The 21,100-nt window shown below is 42.6% G+C and overlaps 1 protein-coding gene across 2 annotated transcripts in view; it reads right to left on the bottom strand.

Moving 5' to 3' along the window:
• Col25a1 (collagen type XXV alpha 1 chain) overlaps positions 1–18,294 on the bottom strand; it is a 373,530-nt gene extending 355,236 nt beyond the window's left edge. For both annotated transcript variants that reach the window (XM_050126611.1, XM_050125851.1), the window contains exons 1-2: positions 17,435–18,294; positions 16,371–16,440 (exon numbers count right to left, since the gene is read on the bottom strand). In XM_050126611.1, coding sequence (XP_049982568.1) covers positions 16,371–16,440; positions 17,435–17,731 — 367 coding nt within the window. In that variant the 5' untranslated portion in view covers positions 17,732–18,294. The remainder of the gene's footprint in view (positions 1–16,370; positions 16,441–17,434) is intronic.
• Positions 18,295–21,100: the final 2,806 nt, after the last annotated feature.

Genomic DNA, 21,100 nt, shown 5'->3' with positions numbered 1-21,100 from the left:
GAAGATTTCACTCGCAAGCAAACCTCTTGGGAATCATTCAGAAGAGAGCAAACAGCATTTCTATCTATCCATCCCTCATTCCACAGTGCAACAGATGACATTTGGACCTAACTAGTTGTAGTGGTTTAAAAAAGGATCCCAAAGAGAATGGCATTATTAGGAGGTGTGTCCTTGTTAGAGTAGGTACAGTCTTTCTGGAGGAAGCGCATCACTATGGGAGTGGGTTTGATGTCTCCTATGCCCAAGCCAGGCCCAGTGACACAGTTCACTTCTAGTTGCCTGCAGATGAAAATGTAGAATTATCGGCTCCTTCCCTGGGACCACCATCACAAAAATAATGGACTAAACCTCTGCACTACAAACCAACCCCAATTAAATGTCTTCTTTTATAAAGGTTGCTGTGGTTCTGATGTCTCTTGACAGCAACAGAAACCCTAAGACAATTAGTAGTACATCTTATCACCATTATACTGCAACTTTCCTTGAATATTATTTCTCATTTTTACTTTTTTTTTTCAAGGCAGGATTTCTCTGTAGCTTTGGAGCTTCTCTTGGAACTCGCTCTGTAGACCAGGCTGGCCTCAAACTCACAAAGACCCACCTGTCTTTGTCTCCCAAGTGTCAGGATTAAAGGCATGTATCACCACCGCCCCAGCTATTTCTCACTTTTAGAACTTCAATACATGCTACTGTTTTAACAAACTTGAGCTAAATGAACACAATGGTCTAGGTCACCTCCTTGAAGCAGTCCAGTAATAGAATATGATCTACATTGCCTAAACCCAGTATAACCTACTGGGCAGACAGCTAGGACGCACATAACTTTGCAAATGCATGATGATTATATCCTGTCTAGCATTCACATTTCCTATAGGTTGAAATAGCATACTGAAATAAGAAAACCTTGGCAGTCTCAAAGAAAAAGTCTAGCCTTAAGCTATTAATTTTATTGAATTGAGTCCTATAATTCCTGTGGAAATGTTTTTATATGTTTTTCCTGTAACAAGTCTATTCCCAGAGTCCAAGAGCTCTTTCTCAACTCTTGCAGTATTCTGGAGAACTGAATATGTTATTAAACATGTGAGGAATGCATTTCTTTTGAAAATGTATAATATGCTACAAAGATTTTAGGTTTGACTAATTGGGAGAAAACTGTCTTCCATTAAGAGTGTAGTTAAAATAAGAAAATTATCCCCATAGAACTTTCCAGCTTCATTTACATTTATGGAGAATTTGAGAACTTGAACATGACATCAATTTCCCATAATGGACTAATCTTGTCAAAAAAAATTAAGCATCTTACTATATTTTCTGGATATTGGAAGTACCACAAACTATGTAGTCTACAGAATTAAAATTTCTAAGATTCCAGACGCTCACAGCCTGGCGAGTAGTTATTCTTGTCCTCAAGGATGTATCCTCATATAAAGATAGAAGGTATCTCCCTCAGGCCTCTTCTGTGGGGGCACTAAACCTCAATCAGGAGACTTATGCCTTCTTGCTCAGTCACTTCTGAGAGCCTCAATTCTTAATATCAATGCCCCAGGGATTAAGGGTCAACAATATGACTCCAGCATGATAGAAACATTAATATCATAGTAGAAAATAAACTAACCTCCTACTTTGTTCTGACTTGCAATTTTCTCAATTTCTGCCTTACTTATACAACTTCCAGTGAAGTTTTTTTTTTGATGCAAGGATCAGGAAATGCATGAGATTTTATGTTTAGACAGTAAAAAAGAGAGAGACATTAAATTTTTTTCCTAATGTGCCTTTCACTTAACCAGAAGAAAATTACAAATTTCCAAAGCTAATAGAAGCTAAAAGCCCAGTAGACAAATGGGGTAGAAAGCTTCTATCAACTGAGTGGTTACCCCCCTTTAACTTCTCAAATGTGTATTTAATAATTGCTAAACTGGTTATTTCCAAGAAAATCAACTTGAAGCTTGCAGGCAGCCAGTTAATAGGAAGCAATGCTAAGCAACGGTCCTACACAGGAACATCTTAAGGTTGTGCCTTTAGTTTATAGCCATAGAACTTCTGCTAGTTACAATGCTAAATTTTCTTCCTTAAAAACGCCCTGAGAACAGCAAGTGTATGCTTTTGATTACAGTCCATGTTAATATTGCCATAATGTTAACACAACCACAAACTCATCTACGGCTGGCAAAGGTCATCAACACTCCAACCAACAAGCAGCAGAAAAACCTACTTTCTGGGAAACGTGATGATGCAAACAGTATTTTTTGCTCCAAGTTTGTTTTTAAAGCTCGTCCAACCCTCGATGAAATCATCTTTTTTAAATATGAACAATAAAGTTCCCACCGAGCAATCCTTCAGCTCCTCTACAACACTCAGTAGGATGCTGATGGGTTTACAGCTCAGCTTTAAATCCAACTCCCTAAATGTAAGAAGAAACAGAAACCCGAGATCCTACAAAGCCTTCAAGATTAAACCACAAGAATGATTATTGAAATTAAAACTCACTTTTGCACTTAACCAGTTACATTTTCTCCTGTATACAAAGAAAAAGCAATCAGAAGCCAGAAGATGAAAATAACTTAAGGTTGCTACAAAAAAAAAATGGAGGGGAAAAAAGACAATGCTTTTCCCATTGCCTCAGTAGTTTTGACACACGGATTCGACACAAAGGGTTACAAGAATGGGCAGACTTGGGGGAATTTTATTAATGTGCGTTCATTATACACAGTCACGTGTTTTGCTGTGACTGTCACATACATCTATCACCTTCCTTACTCACGTTCATCCCCCAGCAATTTCTCCAGCTGGAATCCTTCCTGCCCCAGGGTCGCCATTCTACACCATGTTATATATGTATGTGCAGTTTAAATCTAGATCCCATACATGAAGGAAAACAGGGAGCGTTTGCCTGAGCTTGGCTTATTTCTATCAGCACAGTGATCTTTGGTTCAATCCATTTTCTATTAAACTGCTTAAATTTTACTCTGCTGGGTATAGACACATTTCTTCACACATCTGTCTGTTCTAGGCTTGTTCCTGCAAACTATACAGCAATACATGAAAATCCATGTGACTTAGAGTCTTTCACACCATAGCTGCACCAGCCTTTCTAATTTTATCTTTATTATTATTATTATTATTATTATTATTATTATTATTATTATGGAGTTGTGTGTGCATGCGTGTGCACAAATGCATGAGTGACTCACAATACAAGTGTAGAGAAGGCCAGAGGACAACTTTCAGGATCCAGTTCTCCCTTCCAGAAATCAAACTCAGGCCATCATCCTCTCGTGGTGTGTGTTTTCACCCCCAGAATCATCTCACCCCCTTGGAGAGTTCATTACAGTTTGTGGGTGCTATAAAATCAGTATCTTCACTCACTCACCAAGAACAGTTTAACTGTATGTGTTGTGGGATGAAAACACTCGCAGCCTTTGGTCCCCAGTTCCGCTCCTAGGAGACTGCAGCCATGCACACAGACTGAAGTATTAGACGATCTATTGAGAAATGACTGACAGAAGCATTGAGTAACCGGGTGTGGTAGCACATGACTTTAAACCCAGCACTCAGGATGCAGAGGAATGAGGATCTCTATGAGGTCCAGGCCATCTGAGGTCACATAGTAAAACCCTATCTTTTTTTTAAAAAAAAAAAAGTGTAAATGTGTAAGAAAAAAAACAAATTATTAAATTGTGATAATTCCCGTAAACATCATACAGATATTAGTGAGGTTTCCACAGTGAGTATAATACTACCTTTAGAAAAGAGAACGTTGTTGCCACTCTTTATTGTACACTATTAAAAATGCTGTTTGCTGTGTTCTCTAGATATTTCTTCAAAGCTCTCAGCAAATGCATTTGTTCAAAATTCACTAAGTTACCCATTACTCGATAGCTTGATCAGACACCATGTAAAAGTCTTTGATGTGAATTAAATACTTAATGTATCAAACTGTTCCACTTAATACTTACATTCTATTTCTGTTGCTCCATATGGCAGAGCACCGAGGAAACAAAGGATGAAGAGTGCATTTTTTAAAAAAAAAATATCTAATATTCTTAACATAATAGGCCATCTATTCTGAAATGTTATCTCAAGGTAAATTGAATGCATTAACTCAGGAAGATAATTGCGTTGGAGCCAAAGAAAGTTACATGAAGTATGTTAATCCATTCTTAATCAAAAATAAAAAAAAATATGTGTCTAATTGATGTGGGGAGCCTCTGTGGCTGAGCTACACACTGAACTAAGGGCTAAAGTTTGGCCTCTAGACCAGACTAAATATGCACCAAGGCTTGCTTTCTTTGGCACAGTTCCTAGACAAGGTACCTGAATGCATTTGACTTGATCTTACACTTAACCTGACAGCAGGACTCCCTAATCTAATGCTCCCCACACCCCAGCCTAGCCTTTGAGTTTTGCCTGTTGTGATCAGTTCCGCTGGAACAGCAACTCCAGCACTCTACACTTTGTGTGTGCCCTTCTCCGTCTTCAAGCTGTACTTCTGCTAACAGGGAAACACGTGACTGCTCTCCACCAATCTCAGCTAAGGTCTCCAAGCCTCTTCAACAGTTCTCAGTGTATTTCTGTGGGAGACCACATTTATCGGCATATGGAACACCTTAATCCTAGCCACATTGTTTTATGTGAAAGGAAACACGCGCTCCAGTTACATCGTATTCCTGTTTTCACAGATTGCTTATCTTGTTCATCTCAGTGAGGCTCTCACTTATTTGACCTTGAAGGATGTTTTCTTCATAAACATTTGTTGATATGAAAAACCAATGGTCTTCTGAGGAACACAGGTAACATACAAAAGGAAATGAAGTGAAGTAACCAGAGGTTTACAGACAAGCCCAGGGTGCTAATGAATAGATTCATTGCAATACAAAGGCCACGAGAGAAACCCCTGGGTCTGTCCACCTCACTGCCACCTCTCTGGCTTTATCAGAGTGGTTCTCCACACATGTGGGTCATGACCCCTTTGGGGGCTGCATATCAGATGTCCTGCAAGTCAGATATTTATATTACGATTCACAACAGTAGCAAAATTACAGTTATGAAGTAGCAATGAAAATAATCTTCCGGTTGGGGGTCACCACAACTTGAGGAACTGTATTAAAGGGTCACAGCCTCAGAAAGGTGGAAAACCACAGATGGAACATTTTACCATAGCATCTGAAAACAAACAAACAAACAAAAAAAAAAAACACTCGATCCATTTTTCAGCAAATTCCCAAGACATGTGAAACCAAAAGCAGCTGGAAGTTTATTGAATAATCATGATTCCAATATATCCTGACAAGGCTAGACTTGGGTTTTATAAATAGATGGAAATTCAGATTTTAAAAAAAGTCTCAATATGCCCTCCTGCTCCCCGCCCTCAGAAAATACTGTAAAATAGAGTACAGAAGCCAAGGTTGCACACCATATACTAAAGAATGGGGCATTTTCCTCAAGATAATCTCCACTCTTGATAGAATTACCCACCAGCAAGACTCTCACCAACATTATACAGATATGGGATTTCCTTCTTTCTACACTATTTCCTAAAGAAGACAGAATTTTTATAGACTATGGAACAAATATCATTTATGAGCCAAAAAAATTAAATTTAATAACAGAGTTGATAAAACGTATTGTGTTCACTCTGTTGCTCTTGCTCAGTATAATCAGTGGAGGATGTAAATCAGGAGCATGGAATCGAGACACTTACAAATCGTTTTCAGATCATAAAGTAGTTTCTCAAAAATCTATTATGACTAAGGACTGTGCCATTACACTTTGTCTTCCTAGGTATTTTAAATCAGACATTTATATTGACCACCGTGGTAATTCCAGATGGTTCCCTGGAAGTACAGAAATGGAAAAGGTAATGGCCCAGGCAAGATTTCCGAAAGCACGGGACAAAGGCAGCTCTTCCGTTACATTGTTGGAAACACTTTAGTCCCTAAGCACAAGAAGCCTGAGTCTTCAGGGTGGTTTCTACTTGAAACAAATGCTTATGATTTTAAAGCCACTTATGTAAGCCGTGCCTGTGGAGCAGACACAGCAATCAGCACCTGTGCGGGCTTAGCATGTAAACTAAACTACAAGGAACTGGCCTTTAAATAACCGGTTGTAGCAATGATGAGAAAGCTAGCCAGTATACAGCTCAGAAGCCTCTAACATAGAAGAACATGAGATAAACAGTCATTACTGCAGTGAACGGTACCATGGGATTCAGCTTTGCTTCCCTGGCCTGCTCTTTGAAGTGTGGCTTCCTGTCTGGGGTTTCAGAAATGTCGGGGAAACATTGTACTCCAGAAGAGACTGTTCACACCAGTGATTTTCTGATTGTCTGACTCTTGATTGTCCAGAAGGCATCCCATAACTTGTAAGGTAAGTTGCAGATAAATATCAAAGTAAAATAAACTCTCGTCTATACATAGATAACTTTCCAATGCAAATGACTCCTTGTTTCACTGTGGACAAATCCGTTCTGCCTCCACTTACACATCCATTCCCATTCCTGAACTATAGGTGTCTGTAAACTTTCCTTTGAGTGGTTATGACATCTTATTAATTCCTCCCTTAGTGAGCTAAGTTCCATAAGCCATGTTCCTTTTATGTAGTATAAAAGGGATAATTTCTCCCTGTTTTTTTTTAATTACCATTTAACAATTTGGAGGAAACTGGGAATGTCATTGCTCTTTGATTTTGATGTTCCTTGATTAGTACTGCTGAACTAAATCATAAATAAAGCTGTTTCCAGGGAAGGGTAGAAGCTTGGAGACCAGAGGCTGACCAAGGCCATCAAGAATGAATGAAAAAATGAAAGGGGAGGGGCTAGAGAAATGGGTTAAGAGTAAGTAGTGCTCTGGCAGAGGACCCAGATTCAGGTCCCAACAACCACATGGCAGCTGACTACCTCCTGCAACTCCAGTTCCAGGAGATCTTACGCCCTCTTCTGGCCTCTGCAAGCCTTGCACTCAGACACACACACACACACACACACACACACACACACACACACACACACTGGATGGATAGATGGATGGATGGATGGATGGACGGACGGACGGACGGACGGACGGACGGACAGACAGACGGATGGATGGATAAATGAATGAATGAGCTGAAGAATGCAGGAGAGAGTCTACTTTATGCTAACAAGGAGAGAGAGAGAGAAGAAATGGAGTGGCCTGACCAGAATAGGGAGCCAGGTCTTCTGTCTTTGTAGTTTTGTAGACATGTGTGCTGTTCTAACAGCGGAGACTATCCGGGCACCACCATTCCACCGAGACCCTGCCAGAGCATCTCGCCTCTGCCTAGGCATGTGTTTGTGCTTACTCTAGTTTCCAGAAACCCAGCTACGGTTATTAATCTCATCACATCTCATAAGCGTGAAGCCAGTGTAACTGTTTCAAATACTAGTAGCACATGATTACAGTTAAACAGAAGTGCAGACTGGTAACAGATTGAAAATGATGGCGAAGGTGATATATGATACACATCAGGCGCTATGCAACTGATTATAAAATTCCTCTGTCTGTGCTTTCTTCCTGACGATTGATGGTGGGAACAAGGGTTTTCTGCTGGGGAAAAAAAATGAAGGTTTAAAGTAAAACATACTATGAGTCTAAATCATTGTGGGGTTACATAGAAAAAATGCAAAATATACCCCAATCTCTCAATCCATGTATATCCTCTACTATAAAAGTAAATTAGCCATTTTTATATTCAGAAAATGGCAGCATAAATTTTACCAGTACGCATTGCATTCCTCATTCAAAACTTGATTGCAGAAACAATCCTGATACTCAGGAAACAACCCTTAGAAGTAGTTAGAATTTAGAGCCTTAAATAACTCGTTACAGAAGGAAACCAAATACAAGAACGTAAAAGCCTCAGTTTCTTTGCGGATGTCATTTCTCAATGCTAGAGGTCCTCTTTTATTAAAAACTTCCAGCTGCATCACATGAATTGTAGGAGCAGGCTTACTGTTTCAGCTGTGGGCTGAGAAGCTAACAGCATCGCAACCGGGGGAAGCGAAGTTCAGAGATAATGGTTTGGTTGCGTTCTCTTTGTAGCTTATGATGCCTTTATTTGGCATATGATCTTTCTAGCCTTCCTTACTTAATCACTGTCCCCATCTTTGCTGTTTTCTGGATAGCTGACTGCTCTCATAAAGCAGCTAGCTAAAAAATAAAACTTAACCTCTCATCTAGAATTCCTTGAAGTTCGCAGCTTGAGATTCATGCTATTAAGAGAAAGATTGCTCACCACCGACTTTTACAGTTCTACGGCCTGTCCTCCGAGACTGCTGGGGAAGGTGCTGTTCTCACACAACTGCCCATAACCTGCTGCTCATGCAGGAGCAACAGTGCTGGCGGCAGCAGACACTCAGTTCAAAGGCAGGGAGAGGATCATCGCTCCATGTACCTTCTGCAGCGCTTGTTACAGTGGGGCTAGAGACAGATGGATGCTCTCTCTGTGCATGGAGTTGCAAATCTCACCCATGATTAGATAAAATACCGCTAATTTCTAGAGATGCTTGCTGTCATTCATGGAGTCTACAACCCATGTTAGTATGCAAATCCCAGCGAATAGTCGTGTCTGTTCCAACAACTTCTCTATAGAGTTTAACCCCACCATCCCCAGCAAGGTTTCTCGTGTAGAATTCTGGAGATGAGTTCTGTGTTGACAGGTGCAGTGTATTTCTAAACAGAGCTGCCAGGGTAACGCTGGCCATAGCACTTTCAGTAATTTTTCTAATAAGGTCCCATGGAGTCCTGAGATTAGTTATGGAATATCACTTTAACTATGCAAAGGTGTGTTGCATTTGTTAATGCTGCATAAACACGCTTAAACAATGTAAAGATGTGTTGCTTTGCCTGCCTAAGGCACCTGATTGGCCGAATAAAAAGATAAACAACCAATAGCTAGGCAGTAGAGGGATAGGCGGGGCTGGTGGGTAGAGAGAATATGTAGGAGGAGGCATCTAGGATAGAGAGAGAGGAGAGAAGGGAGATCAGGGGAGAAAGAGGGGAATATGGCCAGGGCCAGAAGACAGGCAGCCACCAGACAGACAGACACAGAGTAGGACATACAGAATGAATAAAATGTTAAAAAAAAAACCCTGAGGCAAAACATAGATGAAGAGAAATGATTAAAATAAAGAGCTAATTGGGACAAGCATACGATAAGGTCACACATTCATAACTAATCATATGTCTCCATATCATGATTTGGGAGCTGATGGGTGACCCCCAAAAAAGAGCCTGTTACAAAGATTCTTTGGAGACGCCCCAGGGGCCCCATGAGGAAAATGGTGAGCAACAGAAAGTTTTTATTCTTATATTTAAAATGTGGAGACTAGAGAGGGAGCCCAGGGGCTAAGAATGCGCACCTTCTCTTGCAAAGAACCGGAGTTCAGTTCCCAGCACCGACACTAGGCAGCTCATGCCTCCTGTAACTTCAGTTCCAGGAGATATGACACAGTCTTCTGGTCTCTGTGGGCAGTCACATGCATGTGCACGCATGTGCACACATATGCACATGCACACATACACACACTCATGAATAAATAAATCATTTTAAAAATGGGCAGCACATTTAGTTTGTTTTACATGTATCAGGGTTTGCATAGGTGTACATGCGTATGAGCATGTGTGTTATGTAAAGATGAGTCAGAAACAGTTTGTAGAACCTGAACTAAGTGTCGTAAAGAATGGCAGGCATTCTTATAATATAGAAGACCGGCGCTCTTAAAAATCTAAATTATTAATAAATGAACATAATTTTAGCATTTCTAGCAACTAATGCCACTGTCTACTAAACATGCCCCTATCGGGGGAAAAAGATGATCTGATGATAGACCAAGGAATTAAATGTGAGGTAAAATCAGAAATATGTCAATTCTCACATGTTCAACTCAGGCTGAAGCGGACACTCCAGAGACAGTGACATCAGATGCATGACAGCAATCCCAAATTATTCGGGAGTTTATGAAATCTGACGCTAAAACTCCCCATTTGACAACTTCAATTACATTTGGTTCATTTTTTTTCTAAATATTAGAATGCCAGCCCAAAGATCAGAGCTGTGAACCTATCTACTTAACAGTCAAACTCTGCCTAAAATAAACATGAAATTGGGGGCTAGCAACACAGCTCAGTTAATAGGGTGTTTTCTAATATACATCACACAAAACCAAATGTAATCTCAAATGTAATAAAGATACTTCAAATCTTAGAGAGATCTCTTTCTTCCCCCACTAATCTTTCTCGTTGCAAACAGAGGTCAAGGAATGGATGTCCGCAATGGATGTAACTGGAAAAGGAGACTGCAGAATGGGCTATGGGTTTCGGGGGAGGGGGGCTGCTATTCAACTCAGTTCCTCCTCCTTGTGGTCACTAAGAGGAGGTGCTTGCTCTTGGTGTCACTTCTTCAAGGAATTCTATCCTCCAGTGACCTACAGAATAGTCATTTGAAGGAATTAGAACACCAGGGAAAAGTGCTCACTTCTAACTCCTCAGAGAGTTTCCTTTAGCGTCCCATGCTTAGCATTTACTCCTTTTTAAAGGCACATTTTAAGCAGGTTTTTTTTTTCCTATGTAGAACTGCAGAACAAATCCCAAAAGATACCAATAAATATCCATGTCTGGAAATCAGGCATTTGAGCAAACCGCAGTCTGTTCTAAACACAAATTAGGGGAAGGGGTGAAGAGCGTTAAATATTGCGGTACGTAAAACCATGGCACAAAATTTCACCCATATTGGCAAACCGAGGAGGGTGGGGATGGCTCTGTGTTTAGACCAGACTGACTCACGCCTTGTTTTCACATTCTCAGCTTCCACCAAACTACCAAGTAATGTTTATAAAGGCGTAGGAGGGAACGAAAACACTTTTTCATGGTCATTCTTGGACGGCTTCCACTCCAGATAGCAGGCTGATGCTACTTGGGTAAGTGTCTAGTGGGATGACCCTGGGGCAGGAAACACCCACTCCCTCCCTCCTCTCCCACCCCATGCAGAGCATTCCGGTCCTGATTCTGGCATGTCTCCTTGCATGCTCCCCTCTACCTAATCCTGATGCTGATCAAACATTCCTTCTCCATTCCCAGACCTAAGCCTGCCAGACAGGCTCTGATGTCATCAGCAGCGTGTGGTTGCTTCTGCACAATGACAAAGCAGTCGGAAGCAGAGTAAATCACTGCAGCCCTAAGAGAGGACATGTTCCTAAATCTCGCTAGAATGAGCAAGAATGAACTGGACTCCGTGAAGAACTGATACCTTTCTCTCTGGTAACTCCCAGTTCCTCGAAACACTAAGAAAAAGAATATAAACAGCCTGTCTGCTTAAAGACAAGAGCAGAAAACAAGAAGTTCAACACCAGAGTGCCACTTCAAGAGGCAATTTGTCCTTGGTCCTTTGGCTGGGGCATTTTGCCAGCTGTCACTACAAGACCAACTGAAAGTGCCACACCCAAACTGTTGTTCTCATTAGACCCAAAACAATTTAACATGAATGCCTGGAGGCACTGGCATGTCTCGCTGTGTTGTTTCGCCTTACAAGAGAAGAATGTCTGTCATTCTCATTAAATAATATTTAAGCATTTGCATTCATGGTCTACAAACTGCTTCTGCTGCTCCTTTATATGACTAAGAGCTATGCATTATGACTCTTCCTTAACGTACTCCCTTTGTTGTACAGACTCTTTTTTAAAAAGGGTTGGGGTATAGCCTAGATGAAATATTAGTAAGAAATAGTTTTCTATACTTTATCTAAGAAAGGTAATCTAAGGATTCTTCTGAAACCACGAGAAATGATGTCCTTCAGCCAGACACCTGTGTCTGTCTCACTTACAGTTAAGAACAGGAGGTTCCTCAATTTGTTTACACATACTCCTGCTTCATATATAACCATTTCTGTAGAGGTGGAAGGAATTCAGGGACCTCAGAGAATATCTACTGGTCTCAACCTCTTCTGTTTGGCTGTCTGCCCACCCCCATTCTCTATCAGCTTATCCATAGAAGCCCTTCCACAAACATCCCTGACTTACACATACTTTTATGTAAGTCACCAAGAGCGAACAAGACAAAATTCTATCCACAGAATGAGCCAACTGATTCTCTCATCTTAAGGTCAAGTTTTACAGAGGCCAAGACCCAAATGCCAGCCCGATCTTCCAGGCCCCACTACAGCTAAGTCAACTGCTCTGCTAACCAGAGCTTTGATGGAGAAAATTTTTTTTGGTTCATTATCCTGGAGTTTCTCCAAAGCAAAACCTTTCTAAAATAAAGCTTCTCTCGAGTTCACGAGTGAAGTAAATGTGAGCTGTCAGGAGACAAAATGATAAAACTAGACTGCAGTGGATGGGGACCCAAATATAAATTTATCGCAGACCTTAAAATGGGTGAAATATAAATGATACCTCTGTAAAGCTGCTAAAAATAAGTCTGAAAATGAGTCAGATAGGTAAGCTATCTATAAATATCTGATACCGAAACTTCAAAGATACTTTTGACTATCCCATGCTCAAGTAAGCCCTGGTCCTGTGGACTTCAGCCCCCACTTCACCTAAAATGCCCAAATTCTCCCTGTAGTGTTGATAAAAATAATTTAAGAGATGAATGTAAATATCTGTAAAGAACCAAATGTTACTGGTACAGCAACAAGAGAAACTCAAGTATGATTATCTGTGTGGATGATCTACATACATATCTGCACAATTAACCATAGTTCTAGTTCAAAGCTTGTTGTTAGACACTGGGCTCCGAGCAAGCATCTCAAAGATTCTTTCCTACCTATATCATGTAACTCTGTGCACTAGAATTAGATAGCAAGGAAAATAACAGGCGTAAGGGTCTGGCTCAGCAGTGTAGCTTATTGGTGAAGTGTTTGTAGAGCACTGAGGCAAAAAGGTAACAACACACACCCACTAAAACATCAGATTGTTTACAAATATCTTCCTACGAGAAAGGCTTTTGTGTGTGCACGCGTGTGTGTGTGCATGTGTGTGTGTGCAAATGTGTGTGTACTTGTATGTGTGTGTGTGCTATTTTCAGATGAGAAAGTGGAACATATTTGGTTCTTTAATTCAACCAAGGTCAAGGTCACACATTATCAGTAGCAGATCCAGAATTCCAGTCCGGAGATATTCTGCTCTGAAAGTTCATTCTCGACGCCTCATTAGATCTTGGACTTCCCGTTCCCTCAGATACACACATGAACCCTCACCTTGGCTTTAGTATATTAACTATTTTCCCCAGCTTCCTCATCTATAAAAGCAGATTGCTTGCAGTTGACTCTCCAAGTTGCTATGAAAATCAGAGTACATCTCTTATATTTAAAAGCTATTCTATAAACAGCTCATCGTTCTCCCAATACCCCCTTCCTGTGAGAAAAGCAAACCAACCGGCTTCAACTGTTATGACTTCCCTACAGCCCACACCTGGAGAAACCCGGCACAAACCGTGGCCTAGCAAGAGCCCTTGGAGTGAATACAAACAACACAGCCTTGCTTTTTCGCGGCCAGCCTTTGGCTCTGTTACTGAGACTGTCAACAAGAGTGTCAACTTCAAGGGGTGGGCATCTGTCCACAGGAACTGAGCTGAGGTCACAGACTTGTCTAGCCCTGTCCTGCCAACCACTGTCATTGTGACTACTCTCAGCCAGTGACCCACAGCTAGGGCCACCCCAGGCGGGAAGCGCTGTGTCCCCCCCTTCTAGTCCTTGGCTGGCCCGCTCATCCCCTAAGACAACATCTCACTGACCATACTTCACAATCGTTCCCTCCAGGATGTAGCGTCTTTATTTTTAGAATGCCTGATGATCATCCAAGCAGAAGGGCGTGCTTCCAGAACAGTGATGATCTGGTTCTGTGCACTAGAAGGTACACACACCTTCCAAGTGTTTCTGCTCCAGAAGCCAGGGAAAAACTGATGTGATGCGGGGCTCTAGTGGTGATGAGGAGGTAAAGCAGCTGTTCCAGAGAGCCAACCCAGGCTGTGGGGGTAGGAGGGGAAGCCTAGGAAATCCCATTTAAATTCTCGTGTTATAGTGAAAAACGCTCCAGTGTAGTCTTCCAAGATAACATAAGTCCAACTCTAAATGCGGTAGCTTCCTCCCAGATCCAATGATAATTAGGTTGCATTAGACATCACGAGCGGTGACGTCTTCCCGGAAAATAGAATGCGGGCTGTAGACATCACTTCTCAGCACTGTACCAAACTTAAGAAAGAATTCAGCGAATTAAACACTAACTGCTTTACACAGAGCTAACAGAAGCATTGCGTACCAAAAGGTCTGGACTCTAAGGGGTGTGCTCAGTGACTTTCAGTACCAGGTGTCTTAGAAGTTAAATCCCAAGCAGTGATGAGGTGGTTGTGTTTAATCCTCCGCTGGAAATGTGGCTTCCTTAGATATCTGACTTCTGTGTCTGCACCAACTCAAAACAACTAAGAACAAAAGCTACATGTTCAAATGCTAGCTCCTTCTCGACCTTCTTCTAACATAACAGGTAACCTCAATGTTCAAATATTCATATATATTTTTCACATATAATATAAATTTACAAATATTTACATATTATATACTTATTATTACTATATATAACATATATGCATTTCCCCTGTGTACTGGCGGGGGGGGGGGTTAGGCCTAGGGTCTCACAAATGCTAGGCTAGTGTTCTAAATCTCAGCTATATCAGGTATCCAAACTTTTTTTTGTAGGCTTTTGATTTTGAGAATATATTTAAGTTATAGCCCAGGTAGGCACTGAACTTGCAATCCTCCTACCTCAACCTTCGGCATAGCTGAAATAGAGGTTTTCACCATCATTCTAACAGTGTTTTCCTAACTGAAAGCGTTTATTTGGAAAAAAAAATAGTCCCAGTATGGTGAACAGTGTAATTGGACATATAATTGCTGTGCCGTAGGACCAGTGAGGTGGCTCAGGGGGTAAAGGCACTTGTCACCAAGCCTGATGGCCTGGCTTTGATCCCTGGGATCCACTTGGTGGAATTACAAAGCTAACTCCTGCAAGCTTTCCTCTGACTTCCATACACATGAGGACACACATGCTCACACGCGTGCGCACACACACACACACACACACACTAAATGTAATTTGTAAAAAAGTTGTTTTAATGTATATGTTATACAACCCAGTGTTCATATTTTAAACTGATGGCAACTGTGTTGACCATGTCAAAAACTAATTCAGGATATCAAGGAGATAAAGGAACTAGCCTTTTCATATACAGTCATGTACCTCTTAACAGGGAGAACTATGTTAGACAGTTTCATACACTGTACTTCATAAACTGGAATTACTAATACCAATACATGATATAATCTTATAAGACCTCTCTATCCTACACTCTGTGATCTCTCATTGACCAAATGCAACTAGGCAATAACTATCTACATAAATAACTAAGTATCATATTCTTGAACATTATACAAAATGTGAAAGTCACTTAAATGCCTGATAAAAGAAACTAAATGTTCATAAATGAATACAGCGTTCATCTGAGAAAACGTTAACACTCATGGGGTTTGATGACCATCATCCAAGATCTTTTAAATTGCTAAATCTACAGATACATGCTGAGTCTCAGAGATCTGTGAAAGGAATTACAATTACCTCGGCTAGATGGGGTGTAGGGTTCTACTAACTGATACCTCTCTTCCCCAACCTCTTAGGTACCGCCATTAACATAGTTCCCTAAAACTGCACACAGATACTGTAAAAACATAGGGACCCATCCTGAAAGGCCATTGAGAGTGCAATCGTTTGTAATGGGAGTTCAAGATAGAGAATATTCTTAGCATTGTCTTCTGCTGTGGGGGCAGGACAGAGTGCCTCTTTGATAGGACAGAATACAAGCCAGTGGGGAAGGATAGGTGACTTGCATGTATAGCTATATACCAAAGGCAGGCAACAAACCTGCCATGATGTAGCATTAGACACCAGGGAATTCAGAATCTAAGAGTTCAACAGACATTTTCACACACATATGCACACAAAAAATTGACATTATTTAATAATATCATGGAAGACTTCCAATCTGTGACTCTTAAGAACTCTGTCTTTGTATATCATCTTATCTATATTATCCATGTTGGTCATATCTAGCTTTCTCGTTTTACAATAGCAGACCTTAGTATCCTGCACAAAATAATAGTGGGAGGGGGGTGGCCCTCTTTTGAACTGAGACATGTTGGTTTTATTAAAGCAGGTTGGGCCTGCATTCTTTCTTTACTATTATTACAGGTAGACTTGACAGCACAAGACCGTGTGTGTGTGTGTGTGTGTGTGTGTGTGTGTGTGTGTGTGTGTGTGCGCGCGCTTGTTCTGCTGTGGAGGAAATACTGTCAAACGAGGTCTGTTTTACCTGCTGGGCAGTTGCACTCTGAAGGTGCCTCTCTGGCGATCCGTATTTTAGCCATGTGTTCATAGGATTTCTGTGGGAAAAGCAGAGGTATTAGCACAATCGTCAGTAGCGCTGACGAGAACTGGACTCAGGGACTCTCTGGCTACATGCCTGATTTCCCAGCATTCGATAGCTTGCATAAGGAATATTTACATACGTACTTGGACACTAACCAAAAAGTAACCGTATCCAAGTCCTAAAATAAGACAGTGACCACTGACGTGGTAGCAGGATTGCAGGGTTTGGCTAACATCTTTCTCGAGTCTCCACCACCTTCTCCTCGGACCCAAACATAGGCAGTCAGTGCAAAACCTGGCAGTGGAACACCGCAGGTCTGAAGATAGGGTGGGCCAATAGCACACTTGTGAATAGCAACTGCTAAACAGCCTCTCTATTGGAAGTAAATTCCTCAAAAAAAAAAAAAACAAAAAAACAAAAAAAAACCCTAACGAGTTGAACCGAGCCTTGAAGATAATGTGTTTCCTTTCAACTCTCAGCGTTAATGGCTCGGCTTTCTTCAATACCTGCCCTTGCCAAATAGAAAACTTTTTAAGTGTTCGAACATGAAAAGATTCGAAGGGTGAAATTTATGACTTTGAATCTGTATAAAATTGTTTCACTTGAAAGTGATTATCGTTAGTATATTAATAACACTTTCTAACCTTTACCTGGGAAGGCGATAGGAGATTTTATGTCTCTAACGAATATTCTCCGTAGAACTGAGAGACAAGAGGCTCCAGAAAACTAAAAGAAATGAAATGCTCGACCCCACACTCCCACTACCCAGGCCACCCTTCCCTCTTTTAGACCTCCATACATGTTTAGCATGCAAGAACTGCGGGAGAGTGAGGGAAGGGTTCAGCTACATATCTATCAATATTCAAGCTTCTTAAGACACACTCCATACTCGGTACCCACAGTCAAACCAACTGTGCAGCCAGTAAGGGCTGAAATTAGCCCTGCACGCAGGACTCACACCTGTGCCAAACAGTATCCACGTGCAATTTACCCCCAACCTTTCACACCTGAGCCAAGAGACGCTCCACTTTCTCCTGAACCATAGCCTTGAGCTCGTCCATGATTTCAGGCAGCGGACGAAAGGAAGGGGTTTCTTTGGCAGATTCAAGAGCGGCAATCCTCGCCTGGAGGTCGTTGGTTTTCACCCCAAGATACAAGCAAAACACCACCGCAACCACTGACAAGAGGGTCGCCAGAGCCGCGCACGAGGCCATGGTGCCAGCACAACGCTGTCCCAAGGGGCGCGGATCTTCGGATCCAGGCTCTCGTCCCCCTCCTTTTCCTGCAAGCTTCTTCACCAACATCGTGGCGGGGTCGCTAGTCTCCGCTAAGCCTTCCACCCTCTACCTCCTCCAATAATCTTAGAAGGAGAGGAAAGGCCGATTCCCCCAAAGTTCAGTCCCTGCGGCTGCACAACTAGTTGGTGGAGTCGGAGCCCCGGGTCGGAGGTGGCCCTGAGATTGGCTCGGAGTCCGGATCAGCAGCTGTGGACCATTCTGCTGATTCTCCCCTTCCAGCTGAGAGAGTAAAGAGGACCCTCCGGCCGGGGGTTGTGTGGCGCCGGGGGTCACAGCTAAAAATCAAACCCACCAGGGCAGCTCTTCTGACCCCTCAAGATCCGACACCTCCTTAGTGGTCCCCCGCGCAGAGGCGCAGGGTTCGCGGGTCTGTCTCCCTGCTCCGACCTGTTGCGTCTGCCTGCCTATCTCTACCTATTCTGGGGCTTTCCACGGGCCGACCTGTCTCCCACCTGGATCAGTTCAAGGCCGAAAAGAAAAAGAAATGCAGAGGGACGCGGCGAGAGCGCGGTCCCCGAGAGGTAGCAGAGGGATAAGAGGAAAGAGAAGAACCGAACGACCCAAGCAGCAATCGCGAGGCCCCAGAAGTAGCTCCGCAGCCTCGCGTGTGCGAGCCTTAAATACCCCGGGATGCTCGTGTGTGTGTGTGTGTGAGACAGTGTGCGCGCGCCTCGAGCACAGACCGCCCCCTCCCGCAGGAGCCTCCTTATTAGCATAATATATTCACCTTCGCCCAGCCCGCTGGACCCACGAGAGGGCGGGAGCGCGGGTGGGAGCGGAGCGGGAGGTCCCTATTAGCATAATATATGCAAATAGCTTCAGCAGCCGGCGTGATTGGAGAGGAGCTTGGAGACCCTTCCCCTCCCGCCACCGTGTAACTTCAGCGTCCCCTAAGACCACCTCTCAGGCCTTAGCCAGGGGCCGAATCGAGGTCTGCTGCTCAGAGCGACTTACACCGGCTTAGCCCAGCGCCCCCTCTTTATTTGGGTTAAAAAATGTAGAAATGGCCTCCTGGAGGGGAGAACGGGAGCAGAACGCTCCAGCTCTCCAGATCCTCACTCAAAAGCAGCCGCAGGAGCTCCTCCATCTGACCCTAAAGCGACGCTTTCCCTCCTCCTTCAGTTCTTTCCCACATGCCCAGAGGCAAAGTGTCTGGCTGACGTCTGCAGGGTACCTTCCCCACTTCCCTCCCTTCCCACGCCTTGCAGCAGATTCTCCAAGCGACAGGGGAAGCTTTCTCGCCCCTCCCCCGTTTCCTCTTGTCTTGGTGCTGTTTCCCCTCCAGCTCTGGGTTCCTACTCTATACTAGGGTGCTAATGTGTTTTCCTGATTCCCTGGTTTGTGGGATTGAAAGGAGGAGTGCTTGAGGCACACACGTTTCTCAGGATTTAAGAAAGAGCAAAGGATGAAGTCAATTTTTCCTCTTCCTTGACTCTCAGCTTGCTCTTCCCTCTGGATCAAATTACAAAGTCTTTAATGGGATTATCCCCCTCCCCCAATTGATAACAAGTAGCATGTTTGCATCCAATTGACTTGGGAGGACAAAATAACCCTTAACTCTAACCTCCGAAAGACCTTCCTCATTACCTTCTCATCTTCTCACCAATTCCTTCCATGTCCCACTTAACCTCCACTGCTTAGTTTGTTTGGTGGGTGGGTGGTGGTGCTGCTGCTGCTGCTGGTGTTTAGCAAACCTTTTTTTGGCCAGGCCTCTCAATGTTTGCTCACCCCTTGAGTCCCGTAATTATGCTATCTTTCCTCCTAAGTATACTCTCCCCAGTAGAATTCCTATTTATCATATTTTAGCTACTGAGCAATAAATGTATATACCGAACCCAAACCTCCTGAGTCTCGAATCACACAGCCAACCATTTGACATTCATAGATCACTAACAATTACAACTTAACCTATGTTATTCTTCCAAGCGCTGCTCATTCCCCATTTTCCTGCTCAGTAGGAGCCATCCTGACTTCTCACCCTCCTCTCCATGCTACCCTAAATTCCTTCAATGCCCCCGTCATCCTTAGACTGTAAACCTTAATGTCTCAGACGTCCCTGCCTTGTCCCTGCCATCTTACCAAATGCATTGCTCATGCTGTCCCTCTACAGACCAGTTTCTAGAAATATGCAAAGAGAATAAAGGTCTTTCAGTTCAGACAGGCACAGTTTTCCATTCCGATGCCAATTTTCCATTTTTTCATTCTGATGCCGACAGAAGAGCACACAGTTCTTACGGATGATGTCGTGTTCTATGGAAGTTGGCCGTGAGAGGGTCCTTCAGCATCTCTCCTAAGCTCTTAGAATGATCGGAACTCACTGGAGAGATGGAGTTGGAAATCTGTGGATTTGAGGCCTTTATCCAGAGGATTAGGTTTGCTTTACGTCTCTGGTGGGCGTGATATCTCAGAAACGTGCCAGCCAGCCATTAGCACTAAGATTTCAAGACCCAGAAGGTTCTCTGTATCAAGCTCAAAGAATGCATGGATCAACAAGGCTGTGTGCTCTGAGCCATGTTGTTGTTCTATAGAGTTGACAGAGCATTGTTGCTTTGACTTCTGCATGGAGAAAGATACAAGAAAAGGTTAAAAGAGCTCTAAAAATTCTATGGTTCTCCTGATGCCAATTTGCCTATGACTCGTATCAGTACCAAACAGCTGGTTGATGATCAGGACTATGATGCAAAGAAGAATACTGTGCACATGTGTACAAAACACACACACACACAGGGGTGGGGGGGGTAGGTGCATGGCCCAAGTTCCAAAGTCTGTAAGTGGCCAAATATTTGTAGATGAAGTTAAGGATCTTAAGATGGAAAGATTTTCTATGTAACCATAAAGGTCCTTATAAAACAGAAGCAGAATTTCAGAGGAAGAAGAGATATGTCAACAGGAACAGGGGTTCTGGGTGCAAATACTGTCTTTAACGCCTCTATTCTAGAAGCAAGGAGTAAAGTGGGTTCTCCTCTACAACATTCAAAGGAAAGCAGCCCAGGGCAACACCTGGAACTGAGGAACTCTGACCACCAGAACTGTAATTACTGTTTTGTTTTGTTTTAGCTTGCTAGGTTTGTAGTTATATGTTCTGATGACAAAATAGCAATAATCAAAATCACAAGGAAACAGTCTTTATCTGTACAGACAGAAGTTGCCCTGGACCCACCCTAAGGCCTAAAAGGCTAAGAAGTCATGCGATACTGAATTCCTACACCCCAAGGATTTATGTGTTATGTACACGTTGGTGTATTGCCTAAGAAAAGCTCAAGAATCCCTACATCCCAAGGATTTATGCAAAATAAATGTGTTCTGGTTTTTTTTGATGCCTCATGGAATGAGACAATAACAGTCACTCTCCTCCTTGTTCCTATTGACAGAGCC

Source organism: Alexandromys fortis, unplaced genomic scaffold, assembly GCF_014885135.2.
Source record: "Alexandromys fortis isolate MF-2015 unplaced genomic scaffold, M_Fortis_MF-2015_v1.1 scaffold_19, whole genome shotgun sequence".
NCBI classification, from domain to species: Eukaryota; Metazoa; Chordata; class Mammalia; order Rodentia; family Cricetidae; genus Alexandromys; species Alexandromys fortis.
The sequence above is the reverse complement of the archived record's forward strand: the minus strand, read 5'-3'. Positions and strand labels throughout refer to the sequence as shown.